Here is a 13,523-nt window from a genome sequence, read left to right as displayed (position 1 = left end):
TCTGGCTTAGGGAGGGGTAAAGATTAGCCAAGCTTCCCATTCTTAATTGCCCTAGTGATCCTTATTGGAAATTTAAGTGTGAGCATTGAGTGAAGGTCCAGTAGATACTTTATCAATACTCACTGTCAAGAACAACACATGAATGATGTTCATCTAATCAAGTACTGAAGCATGCTTGTGGAACAACCTCATTATGAATCAATCTCTTCAGAAAAGGAAGGAACAGGAGATAATTGGCAGGAAAGAGAGAGAGAGAGAAAGAGAGATCTAATGGTCCTCAATATAACAGAACCAAAATTGCAATAATGATGAATCGTGTCATCAATAAATAAACTGCAGGTGAACACTTGAAAGAAGAATTAGAAATGCACTGATTAGAGGTAAAAGTAAACATCATCCACATTTCTCTAGACCTATCACTTAATCTGATCTATCACCAATTCTGAGGGCATCTTTTATTACAACTATTCATTTTCTTCCCTCTGCTAGCTGAGTTGGATGCATTTCCTGAATTTTGGCATCCTTAAATTGCCACCCTCCATTGTGCAGTGTGGTTCCACTTCATTGCTAATGGGACAGATCAAGTACAAGTCTAACACTAGAGCACTGGGAATCCATGCGGAACAGTGGGCGATCAATTTTGAAACCATGCACCATCATAGCCAGGTGGATCACTCACATCTCCATTACAATCAAGCTTGGAGACTAAGTCTGGTGCACCGCCCCACACTCCCTCCCCCCCGCCACAGAAATAATTGGGGGCAGGACAGACAATTTGATGAACCATTGAAAGATCTGTTAACCTCAGACAGACATTTCTGGTCTTGGGGCGGGCAGGACCGCAAAATCCTACCAATGGTGTAAACACCAAAAGCAGCAACTAACCAAGTCCAGGTGAATACAGTATTCTTGATTGGTACTCCTACCACAACTTTCTCTATCACTGCAACGGTGTTTTGCATTCATTACAAAATGCTTTGCAGCAACATTGCAAGCTTATTTCAACAGCACTTCCTAGCTGCATGTCACCTGCCCCAGAGGAAGACAAAGATATGCATGTAAAGGGAACACCATCAACGTCTAATTCCTTTCCAAGCAACGTTGCCATTATTTCATTGTTGCTGAGTCAAACACTGGGATTGTCCATTAACAACATCAATTCAAGAAGAACATCCACCACCATCTTTTCAAGGCAAGTAGACCTCACTAACATCACTAGATTGCTGATTGCCAGCAAGTCCCATTGCCAAAGCTGAAAGCGAGAAACAATTGCACTTCAGCAGGCAGCAGGACCCATGCTGGCATTTTGCCAGAGACAGCCAATGAACAGGCCGTTGACTGGGCCACCAACCAATTAAGGATGGCAACCCACCTCGGGAGCTGTGGGACCAATCAGATGGAGGCAACAATACCAGGAAAGGATGCCTCAATTGTCAGGCACTCTTGAAGAGTGTTGAAGTTGTACGGGAGGAAGCTGAGCCAGGCAGTCAGGCCCACGTGATTGGGGGTGGGGAGAATAGGTTGTGAAGTATTGGCAATGCTGTTGCTGTCAGGTTAGTCATTGCCGCCGGGAGCCCCTTTGTAAGCCCTAGATTGCCCAAAAAGGAGGGCCCCACCCTACCCCTCCAGTGCCTCCTGGAAGGCTGCCAGTTTGCACTTAAGTGGTTCAATTGGCCTCATGGTGACTATTCAAACTTTCTTCTTTTCCAACAATATATCACAATGGCAAGAAAACATCAGGCTCTTCTTTCAACACCTCTGCTTCAATATTGTCAGCCCTCCTGCCTCCCAGTCTGTTCCAAAGAGTCCAAAACATTCAGCCCTTGGGGTTTCACTGTTAATTTCCTATATGTGCTATTTCAAAACAGGCATTAAAATGAATTAAAATTTGTATTAAAAATACTGCAGAGATAAAGGTAGTGTTATAAGATTCATATCTGAACCTCAATTGGAAAATATAATAGTTTTTTGAGTTGAAATACAAGGCTGAAACCTATGCCAGGAGACATCATAAGCTAAACATCAAGGTTGACTTGAGTGTGAAATTTATTCAATTCCAAAGACCATCTAAAAGCCTCTAGCTGCATCCCAAAGGGCGACTCTGTCTTTAAAAGTATTGAGTTAGCGCCCTCCCCAAAGTTTGTGGGTATGCATGGTTAATGTGGATGGAATGGTGGGATGTGATCTCCAAAACGTTAGTAAGAATCCTAGATCCCGTGTATTGGAAATGAAATTTGATTTCTTCCATTATCAGAAGCCAGTGACACTGAATATAAGTGCGGTGTACCCTGGGTGAGACATAAGTGGAAAAATATTACAGCATTTTGTTACATAAGCGTTGAAACATTCTAACATCTTGGCAAGCAGAATCATACGACAAGGCTCCCTTTGCAATGATTTATCAGGTCAAGTTACTCATTATGTCTCTACATATCTGCAAAGCTTAAGCTTCTCTATATTTTGTTTTAAAAATTGTGAACAGGAAACTTTAGTGTGGTAAACTGAAATTTCAATTTTAAAAATATAAATTCTCACCAGTTGGAATAACCCACTCAATCAGTCTTCTGGAATTGGCTATTGTAGCCACGGAGGCCCAGAACCAGCAGTCTCCCAACTCTCCCTGGATAATGTCACTTTTGCTAACCCCATCTGTCATAAAGAAAGCATTTTCATGCAGATCCTAGCAACAAAGAAAGAAAGAATTTACAAAGTGGAGTATTCTTCTCCTGTTCACCATTTCAACTCTAATCAACAACTTGCATTTCATGGAATCATGTAGCGAAACCGCACAAAGGAGGCCATTCGGCCCATCACAGCTGTCCCAACTCTTTAGTGGAGCTACCTAATTGATGCCATTCCCTTGCCCTTTTCCCATAAGCCCTGTAAATTCTTTCCTCTTTAATTATTTATTCAATTTGCACACCATCCTCAATACAAAATTCCTCACGACACATAGCTTACAAAAAAACAAACAGATCAGTTCAGAACTTAAGGAAATTAATTGAAAGCACAGCTATTATGTAAATATATGTGAATTCGAAGAGAAAATGCTGGAAATGGTCACAGATCAGCCATCATCCGCGGAGGATGGATGGTAGCCTTAAGATTTTAGGCAGATAGCTTTATACATCAATGAATCTTGGTTTAAGGAAATGTTTCTTGAAATGTACTCTCATTAACACACCCGAAATGCTAATCTAGCTTTCCTCTTTTGCAGACTGGCTGACTCACTGTGAAGTTCCAGCATTTTCAGTTTTCCTCTTATCGGGTTATATTGCAATCTGTCACTTATCCCTGCCAGCTTTAAGAAACTAAAGTAAAACTACAGCAAGTGCTGCTTGCTATGCTGGAGCTGCTTGTTTTCCATTGCAATTGTCCATGGGAAATAATGGTAAGAAAGGGTCAAAATTAGTCATGGGCAATAATTCTTAATCTGCAATGGGCCTCCTGATTTTAGTCCTCACCTCCTGATACTTTCCACTATTAAAGGAACTATATATATAGTGGGTGTGGGGGCTGCTGTATAATAGGCAGCTAACGTGACACTGCTCGTTTTGCACTGTTATCATAGAATCCATAGAGTCATAGAATCCCAACAGTGCAGAAGGAGGCCATTCGGCCCATTGATCTGCACCAACCACAATCCCACCCAAGCCCCACCTCCACAACCCCATGCATTTACCCTAGCTAGTCCCCCAAACACTAAGGGGCAGTTTAGCATGGCCAATCCACCTAACCGGCACATGTTTATCCAAAGCAAATTTCTATCCTTACATTTTTTCACAATATCTACCTTTCATGCTGCAGCATATATTCCCAATCATTTTATCCTCGATAGGTATTTAAACTTCCAGAATATTTTAGGATAGATGTTTGTTTCAACAGGAGCAAGCTATGTCTAAGACTGATCGGTATGAAACCATTGGACAGTTACCAAGGTGCGCATCCATTCAATTCCTTCTGGGGCTATGTCCTCATAAGTTAACGATGAAAGTTCAGGGAGAAATTCAGGGTCTTCCCAGAGTTTGCCAGTCAGCTCAAGCTCTTCTATAATATTCTGATAGTTCTGAATAAAAATAAAATAGGTCTGATGGTTACAATGGACTAATATCTTATTTCCGTGTATTAAAAATAAAATGTATCATGTAAATATTACAAGCTAGGAATGACTGCTGGTAATATTAATGACTCAATAGATCACATATTCAAACAACATTCCTCCTCCAACTATACCAAAAGTAAAATATTGTGGCTGCTGGAAATCTGAAATAAGAACAAAAAGCTGTGCAATTGAAAGGCTATTAACCTGAAAGATTGGGTGGGATTTTCTGCTCGAGCCAGTGGCAGGGTATGTGGAGGGCTGGGGCTGATAAGATGTTGGGAGTTTGTTAAGAGGGCCACGGAGGATCGTCAATAGATCTCCCCAAGAGCCACATAGAATACGAGCTCCCCTATTAGGCGATTGGAGGCTCGCCCAATAAGGAAGGTGCAGCAGGAGGTTTAAAACCAACTAGCCCCACTCAGGCCAGCAGTCGAAGACTTTGGCCACAATCTTATCGGCTTGCTGTGCCACTTGATCAGCACGGCGAACTGATAGGATTGTGTGCAAGGTCAGAAATCGGGTTTGCGCCCAGTTTCATGCCGCGTGCAGAGTTACCGGCACTGTTTTGCCGGCGGGATCAATTTGAATATTAATGTCATGATTTACATACTCCAAGGGTTACCTCAGGTAGTGGTGTGCCTGGACGATGTCTTGGTCACAGGATAATACACCCTTTTTGAGAATTAGTTAGCACAAAAACAAGTATGCTCACATGATGTTGGATTTTCAGCTTTTTAATGCTTCTGGATAGAGATCCAGACAGCAATTTTCAAAACAGCAACTCTCATACAGCAGAATTTCCAAGAAAGAAACTTATCTCCTGGCTGATTCCAGTCTCCAACTTCGAAGAGGAGAAGAGAGACACTGCTCTCTCTTAACTCAAAAAGCAGCATCTGTGCTTGAATATTCGGTGTGAGCCCAGCTTCCCCCGTCTCATGACCATACCTGCCAATCATCCCAATCAAGCCCCAATCTGCTTTCTAGATTTTGAGCACAAGCTGCCATTCCCGCAGATGGAGAGTATAACTACGAAGTTATTATGCATTAGCTATGTTCAAGAGGGAGCTGGACATGGCCCTTGCAGCTAAAGGGATCAAGGGATATGGAGAGAAAGCAGGAGTGGGATACCCAAAGTGCATGATCAGCCATGATCATATTGAATGGTAGTGCAGGCTTGAAGGGCCGAATGGCTTACTCCTGCACCTATTTCCTATGTTTCTATATTTAGTGGGAGTATATTGCCTGCAGTGTGACATCTATTACTGTTGGTGGCAGTTTTAGAGTAAAATATAGGATTAGATGGTCAAACTTTTGTCTTGAACTCTGTAGTGCAGGAAGAAATATCTAATTAAAAATGAATTCAGCAGCAGAATTGATCCTAAATCAATACTGATGCTGATATCCAGCATATTAAAAGTCAAACAAGCATGAAATGACAATTATTTGTAAATTGCAGTATGACTGATGAAAGATATGTTTAGACAGTTCTCCCTGCCTAATTACATAAAATACTTAATTGGACAGAGTCTAAAATGCCCATTAATCACATCGTCTTTTTTGTTAAAACAGCTTTGACTCCTTTTAGTTGTATACAAAATTGTCATTCACATTTGGTCCCTTAATTTGCCAAGCAATAATCAACATCCCTATCGGTCTGACAGAAAAGGATTATAATGTAGCATTTTCACAAGCTAAAAAAACCAACATAATGAAAAATATCAAACCGGTTACTAAGCAACAGCCTCATTTTAATACCTTGAGTACTATAGTACTACTTCCCACAAATATCAGTGCACAGATAAAGTGGGGCCTGGAATGTTAGATAAATACTTGTTTAATTATATATTATAATCAAAGGCATAAAAGTATTCTTTCACAAGAATATCTGAGATTCAGATATACGACTGAGGTAGCATATTGTAAAAATAGCACCATCTCCATCAGAATTCCCTTAAGTCTGAACATTAATGTACAATTGCATTTCACTTTCTAAAGATATTATTAAGAATGTGATGTTCTGAGTATTAAATAGATGCTCCGAATACAACATGGGACCAAAGCAAATACTGCTGTCCAGTCTCATTACAGTTTTGTAAATATTAAGGAATTTGGAAGGTGCAACCCACTTAACACTGTAATGGCAAGGAATTAAATGAGCCATTTTAGATTTTTTTTTCATCTAAATTGTACAATGCAATTAAAATAATGAGCTACTAATCAAGATTTCAGTAAAATCTTTCAGGCACAAATTATAAGTAAATTGACAAAAGTAGCAGACCCATGCTTATCAAAGTGCTTGGCAGTATGCAATATATATAACACATAAATCTGATTACCGATGTCATGACCAGGCTGTCAGCTTTAAAGGTTTCAGTCAGTTGATACATTAGCTCCTCCACATTGCCTTCTCTTGGACGAATGTCGAGTAGCGCTTTGACTTCTCCAGTGAGCATATTCCATTTTTCATATTGTTCTTTTACTTCTGCCGCTTCATGTTTGCTCCCTGCTTTCACTTCCACCTGTTTCTGGTCCTTATATTCTCTTTCCAAGGGTGGAGAGCCATCACCTTGCAAGAAGTGAATTTGAGTTACGGTAGTGTGGGTGCACGAGCAACTATTCCCCATTCAGCAGTGACTGAGGTCTTGCAGGATCTTCACAATAACACCTGTTATTTAGGTAGTCATAAGATATTCAACAGGATTCTCAGTAAACTGTGATCAATTTCCTTTGTTGCTATGAGATGATACATGCTGGCAAAAAGGTGCCCTCCTCTCGGGAGGGCATTTGTAACTCTTTTTTTTTGTTGGAAGCATTGTGTAAATCTGTCCGAATGACCCCTTCAAAAAGAATCTTAATTCAGATACTTCATGCCCAAAGTGACTCGTCGCAATGAGTCCTTTAACCTGAAGGCTTGCAACAGTTGTTTGAAGGAGATCAGAAACTGATGCATGCTGAAGAGAAGTTTGCTCTGTGTGAGAGGAGAGACTCAAACAGATGAGCAGTTAAACATAACAAATGTACTGCAAGCCCCCAGATTCTCCATAAGTAATACAGCAGGGGATCATCAGGTTCTTCTAAACAAGTCTCTTTCTGGATTTGCACCAGATCAAAGTACCATAATTTAATGTTAAAGCAATACCACACAGGGCTACCCATTTAATCGATTGCATTTTCCTGAAAGTTCAAATAAACTGTGAATTCAATATTCAATAAACCTAGATATCTGTTTCTTCTAACAATATAACTCCCGTTATCAGATAACAGTCGGCAAACTGAACAGTTTAGTTCAGGCTTGGCAGTGGTTTCAGGCAACATTTGTACGTATGTACATGATGACAATAAATCATCTTAATGTAATTCCTTGATTCAATAGGTTCAAGTCTGCATTGTGCTTAATTACTAAAAAGTAAGATGAAAATAATGGAACTGAGAGCTATAAGTTTCGATAAAGATATCACATCGCTCATTCATCATATTTACACATTTTTTACTTACATTATATATTTTTGAATGTTTATATATATCTACATTGGCAAATGGATTTTTTTTTTCAATTTTAGCACCCATTCCAGCCATCAACCTCTTCCAGGTCAGATAACCCTCTACATTTCTCCAGCAAGCTAATGAAACACCAAATTTAAAAGGCATCTCATCCCCCACCTGTGTAAAGTTTGTTACATCTCCCACTATCTACTTTTATGCTTCTGCCATTCTTATTACTTCATTGTGGAAGTGTAGTTTTGATTTTTAAAAAAATCATTCATAGAATCCCTGCAGTGCAGAATGAGGCCATTTGGCCCATCGCGTCTGCACTGACCATAATCCCACCCAGGCCTTATCCCCATAACCCCATGTATTTACACTGGCTAGTCCCCCTGACACTAAGGGGCAATTTAGCATGGCCAATCCACCTAACCCACGTACCTTTGGACTGTGGGGGAAACCAGAGCACCCAGAGGAAACCCACGCAGACCCAGGGAGAACACACAGACTCCACACAGTGACCTGAGGCTGGAATTGGACCCGGGTTCCTGGTGTTGTGAGGCAGCAGTGCTAACCTCTGTACTACCAGTTATCTCCTTGAGCAATTAGCATTCCCAGCATTATCTGTTTTCATGTCACTGGTCACTTGACTGGCTTACCATCGTCCATCCACCATAAACTTAGACTTTTCTGTCCCTTCCTACACCTCCACCACTCCACCTCACTCGTCTTTGAAGACCTTCCTTAGACAAGATTTTAGTTAGGAATTCTAATTCTTCCCTTTTCTTTGTTCCAATGTAAACTTTGTTATATTAAGCTTCCTAAGATAAATATGCTATGCGAGTTGTTGTTATGGCTCTCCGGAGTAGCCTCCTATTCTTCAGTCTCATGCAAACTTCACCTCATGCAAAACTCTGCTTCCGTTTGCCAATCAAACAGTGGTCCTTCGATGCATAAAATTTTCATCATTAACTTGTGGGCCGAAGGGCCTGTTTGTGCTGTAGTTTTTCTATGTTTCTATCCCTTCCCCGCCTTGCCCATTTCATTCTCTGTAACCTTTTCCAGTCCGACAAAGCCCCTAGAACTCCCATTCCTTTGATGCTGGACTTTTGTGCATCCCTCCACCCTTGGACCCAACAAAGGCGGTTGTGCTTTCAGCCATTCAGCTGCTACACTCTGGAATAGTCTCCTTGAACCTCTTCACCTTTCCTCTTCCAAGACCCAATATTAACGACCCATCTCCTTCATCAAGCTTTTGGCCACCCCTGCTAACATCTCCTTCTTTGACTAAGTGTTGATTGTACCCATGTGAAGCAACCTGGGGCTTTTTTTAATGGTGGCAGAGTGGTTAGTTAGCACTGCTGTCTCACAGCACCAAGGACCTGGGTTCAATTCCAGTCTTAGGCGATAGTCAGTGTGGAGTTTGCACGATATCCCTGTGTTTCCTCCAGGTGCGCCGTTTCCTCCCACAGTCCAAAGATGTGCAGGTTAGGTGGATTGGCCATGTTAAATTGCCCCTTAAGTGTCCCAAGATGTGTAGGTTAGGGGGATTAGGGTGTAAGTGTGTGGGGTTACGGGGATAGGGCAGAGGGGTGGGACTGGGTAAGATGCTCTGTTGGCAAGTTGGTGCAGACTTGATGGGCCAAAGGGCCTCTTTCTGCGCTGTAGCGATTCTATGCCAATTTCCTTCAGCAGACACAAAGATGCATGAAATTTAGCTGAATTGTTCATCACCAAATGTTGGCAAAGAATCTCTAACTGTGAATCAGTAGCTTGTCTTTTTTTTAAACATTTCAGACGCTTGTCTTTTTTTTAAACATTTCAGACGCTGGCAGATCTAATGTGAACTTCACTTTTAAAAAATACTTCATTTTCTGTACAAATGCGATGTGTTTTCCCTCACCATTGATGTGACCTGGTGGTGGGGAAGGTAGAGGTCGTCGCGTTCTGATTGGGTGGAGCGGCTGTCAATCGGGAACAGTGGGCCAATGGAGAGGTGCACTTGGGCCGCCGGAAGTCCCGCCCCTGGACGTCCGGGTGCCGTGCGTTGCTGCCTCGCTCGCGGGCGGGCGGAGTGAGTGGAGCCTGAGGCCTATTGGCGGATGAGGGAATAAACAGCCGCTCGGCTTCTCACCGCGCCGGTGGGCTTGAGCGGGCCGGTCGCGGTTCGTTCTGTGAGTTGGGTCCGCGGGGCGGGTGGGTTGAAGTGAATGGAGGGCGAGCGTTGCTGCGTCTTTTAGCTGGGCTTGGGTTGCGGCCTAGTTGGTTTGCATTGCAGGAGTTCCTGCAGAAAGGGCCTCGAACAGCTCCAGGATCTCACTGCCAACTCTTTGGGGGAGCAAGAGAGAGAGGTGCAGCTATTTAGTCGTTACCCTCCCCTCCCCCTCCTCCTCCTTCTCCTTTTGTTCTCTTTTTCCTTGTATCATTTGCACATTTTTTTCCCTCCGGGTGCTCCCAGTTTCTTCCCACAGCCCCAAATTGTGCCGATTAAGTGGATTGACCATGCTAAATTGTTCCTTAGTGTCCCAAGATTAGTGGGGTAAATGTGTGAGGTTACGAGGTAAACCTGGGTAAATGTTGGTGCAGACTCGATGGGCTGAATGGCCTCCTTCTACAATGTCGGGATTCTAAGTAAAATTGAACCAAGTCCTTACATTATAAAATGTAAGTGGCTGAAAAGTTTTCCCGAAATCCTGAACTTTCCTCTACCTTAAAGTTAGGGAGGTTATGGAATAGCAACACAAGACAGTTGCTCCTCCGATGCCTCTCGCATACTGAAAATTTTCAACTGCTCAGGGTTACACTGGGTTCTTAGTGAGTTTGTGGTTTTAAATCACTGTCTGGTGCCTGGCATGCAAATGCTTGCAACCATGTAAAGGTGATAGCAGTGGGATTTTTGGTATAAATGCTTTATTTGGTGGAAAATGAAAAGATATTTTCCCCTCAGTGTAAGTTAATAAAACGATACTGCAGATGCTAGAAATCCGAAATAACAGAAAATGCTGGAAATATTCAGGCAGTGTTTGTTTGTGGAGAAAGAAGCAGAATTAACATTTCAGTAAGCACAACTTGGGTTTTGACACACATACTCATAGAATCGAATCCTATAATACAGAAGGAGGCCATTCAGCCCATCAGAGTCTGCACCAACCACAATCCCACCCAGGCCCTATCCCCATAACCCCACGTATTTACCCCAGCTAGTCCCCCTGACACTAAGGGGCAGTTTAGCATTGCCAATCTACCTAATCCACACATCTTTGGACTGTGGGAGGAAACGGAGCAACTGGAGGAAACCATAGCAGGCACGGGGAGGATGTGCAAACTCCACACAGACAGTGACCCCAAGCCAGGATCGAACCCGGGTCTCTGGTGCTGTGAGGCAGCAGTGCTGCTTTTGGGGGCACTGGGCAAAATAATCTAGCTGGTATCTGTTAGTTTTAGATGCCACCGTACAATATTGAAATGTCATATATAAAAACAATTCTTTGGAGTGCATGTGTTATGTAAACAAATGGATCAGCCATTCTGCTCAAAAATGTTAAAACAAATAGCAGTCACATGAATGACCAGTTCATCTTTTTTGGTCACTTTGGTGGATAGGGATCTGTTGTCCAGACACCAAAAGAACTCCACCTGTCTCTGAATTGTGTTGGGCGTGATGTTTTCCCCAGCTTTAGGGACAGTGCAGCACACTCATATTTTGCACTACTGTCAGAGCAGTTTAAGAACAAAGAACAATACAGCACAGGAACAGGCCCTTCGGCCCCCCAAGCCCGCGCCGCTCCCCGGTCCAGGATTGAATCCTGAATCCAGGATCCCCGCCCAATTTTCCAGCCTATCTACATACCAATATCCTATCCACCGAGCTGTCCCTCACAGCTACGATGCTTTGTTCATTACAACCTATTAACTCACCCCCACCCCCCCATTCCAGACCATGTGATCTCCAGGGAGAGGCGAAAACCCAGAGTGAAAAACCCCAGGGCCAATATGGGGAAAAAAACTCCCATTCTATTTTGGAAGTCAAACCTTTTGGCTCATGTCAAAATACAAGCAACTGAACTGGATGTAGTAACTGGAAATCTGAGTGTTACATATTGCCTTTTTTTCTAAAATATTATTCAAAACTTCAATTTGCACATTCAAAAACATGAGAAGAAAATTTTAAAACAGATATTTCAAGTATTAGCAATTGCAAACATAAGTGTTAAGAAAATTATTAAAGCATCTGTTGCATGCATATTCATACCTGAGTAAAAGTAATGACAGAACTTTTACTATACTCTGCATTTGTCTAGGAAGAAACTTAATGTGTCAGAAGAAATTTCTTTGTTGTAAATATAAATTCTGCAGACCCTTAGATCTGCAGTTGCAGCTTGCGTGTGGTGGATTGCCAACCCGATTTGGGTGAAATGAACTGGATGTCAGTATGTTGACATTTAATCTGAACCAGTTTAATTCACATCCTTCTTTATGTTGCCACTGGTTTGGAATGTGTGTCGTAAGTCAGGACTAAAGACTATACTAGCCACCAATGCACATTGCATCTCATGCAGCAGTCATTTTATTACTCCATTTAACATATTTACAGATATTATTTTTAAACCTTTAGGCAATCAAGTGTATGGATGTTGAATGGGTATAGGCCAAATCATTTTAATTAGGAACTACTTCACTTATAACAACTTGACGAAATTGGAAACTCGCCTTAATCCATCTGGAAATTATAATTTTTCACATGGATTTGTAGATAATTAAAGAAATTAAATCTGTCTTTTTCCTCAGAATCTACAAACATGGCAGCATTTCAGTACAGGGCTGCACCTGGGCCCAATCCAGTTCCGGTCCCTGTACCTGATTACATGTCTGAAGAAAAACTGCAAGAGAAAGGTAAGAAATTTCTAAATTAATGTGATTCATCCTGATACATTCATGTATTAACCTCTATTCTCTCCCCGCCCCCACATAATTGAAGTACCGAAGTACTTTGCAGGGAAAAAGTCAAAGTAATGGATATATTTTTGTACATGGTTTATTTACTCAAGATTTTGATTTTTGCTCACGCTCCAACATTATTTCTGATTTTTAAAAATTAATTTATGGGACGTGGGCGTCACTGGCTCGGCAAGCATTTATTAATGACAATAATAAATCAAATCAAATCATGGAACATTTTTTAAGGAGTTATAGCAATTTTTGTTTAAGATGGTGGTCAGTCATAAAATTTTCCAGTGTCACCTCACCTTTTAATTTTTCATAATATTAAAATATTTTTCCAGCTCGGAAGTGGCAGCAACTTCAAGCTAAACGGTATGCTGAGAAGAGAAAGTTTGGTTTTGTGGATGCGCAAAAGGAGGACATGCCCCCTGAGCATGTCCGAAAAATAATTCGTGATCATGGTGACATGACAAACCGCAAATTCAGGCACGACAAGAGAGTCTACCTTGGGTAAGAAACTTAGTGAATATGGCGAACAATAGCAGTAGCACAATGAATCTGCAGCTCTGGGATTCAATGCTTAATGTTTTGTTTTTGAATTCTACTTTTTACTATTTTAAAGGAAGCATTAACCCATTTTTGGTTTAAACAGTAAGCAGTTGGATGATATTCCAGAGCATAACAACAGTTTGCTCTTTTCTCAGTTGAAGAGGAAAATGCAAGTCAACAGTAAGATACTTTGCAGAGAAAAAGCCAAAATAATCTTTGTGCATGATGTATTTACTCTAGATTTTGATTTTTGCTCATACTCCCAACATTACTTTGGATTTTAAAAAAAATTTCATTTATGGGATGTGGGTGTCACTGGCGAGATTAGCTATTGATTAAGTCATGGAACACAGCTGGAATACTGTGAACAGTTTTGGTCTCTTTATCTAAGAAAAGATATACTGGCATTGGAGGCGTTCCAGCGAAGGTTTACTGAGTTGATCCTCCT

At 41.5% G+C, this 13,523-nt stretch overlaps 1 protein-coding gene across 1 annotated transcript in view; it reads left to right on the top strand.

Moving 5' to 3' along the window:
• Window positions 1–9,612: 9,612 nt before the first annotated feature.
• prpf8 (pre-mRNA processing factor 8) overlaps window positions 9,613–13,523 on the top strand; it is a 46,968-nt gene continuing 43,057 nt past the window's right edge. The window contains exons 1-3 of the mRNA XM_078224926.1: window positions 9,613–9,759; window positions 12,374–12,478; window positions 12,868–13,036. Of these exons, the coding sequence (XP_078081052.1) occupies window positions 12,385–12,478; window positions 12,868–13,036 (263 nt within the window). The 5' untranslated portion in view covers window positions 9,613–9,759; window positions 12,374–12,384. The remainder of the gene's footprint in view (window positions 9,760–12,373; window positions 12,479–12,867; window positions 13,037–13,523) is intronic.

The sequence above is a fragment of the Mustelus asterias genome, chromosome 12 (assembly GCF_964213995.1).
Source record: "Mustelus asterias chromosome 12, sMusAst1.hap1.1, whole genome shotgun sequence".
In the NCBI taxonomy this organism is placed as follows: domain Eukaryota; kingdom Metazoa; phylum Chordata; class Chondrichthyes; order Carcharhiniformes; family Triakidae; genus Mustelus; species Mustelus asterias.
Note: the sequence above shows the minus strand (reverse complement) of the source record. Positions and strands in the feature narration are given on the sequence as shown.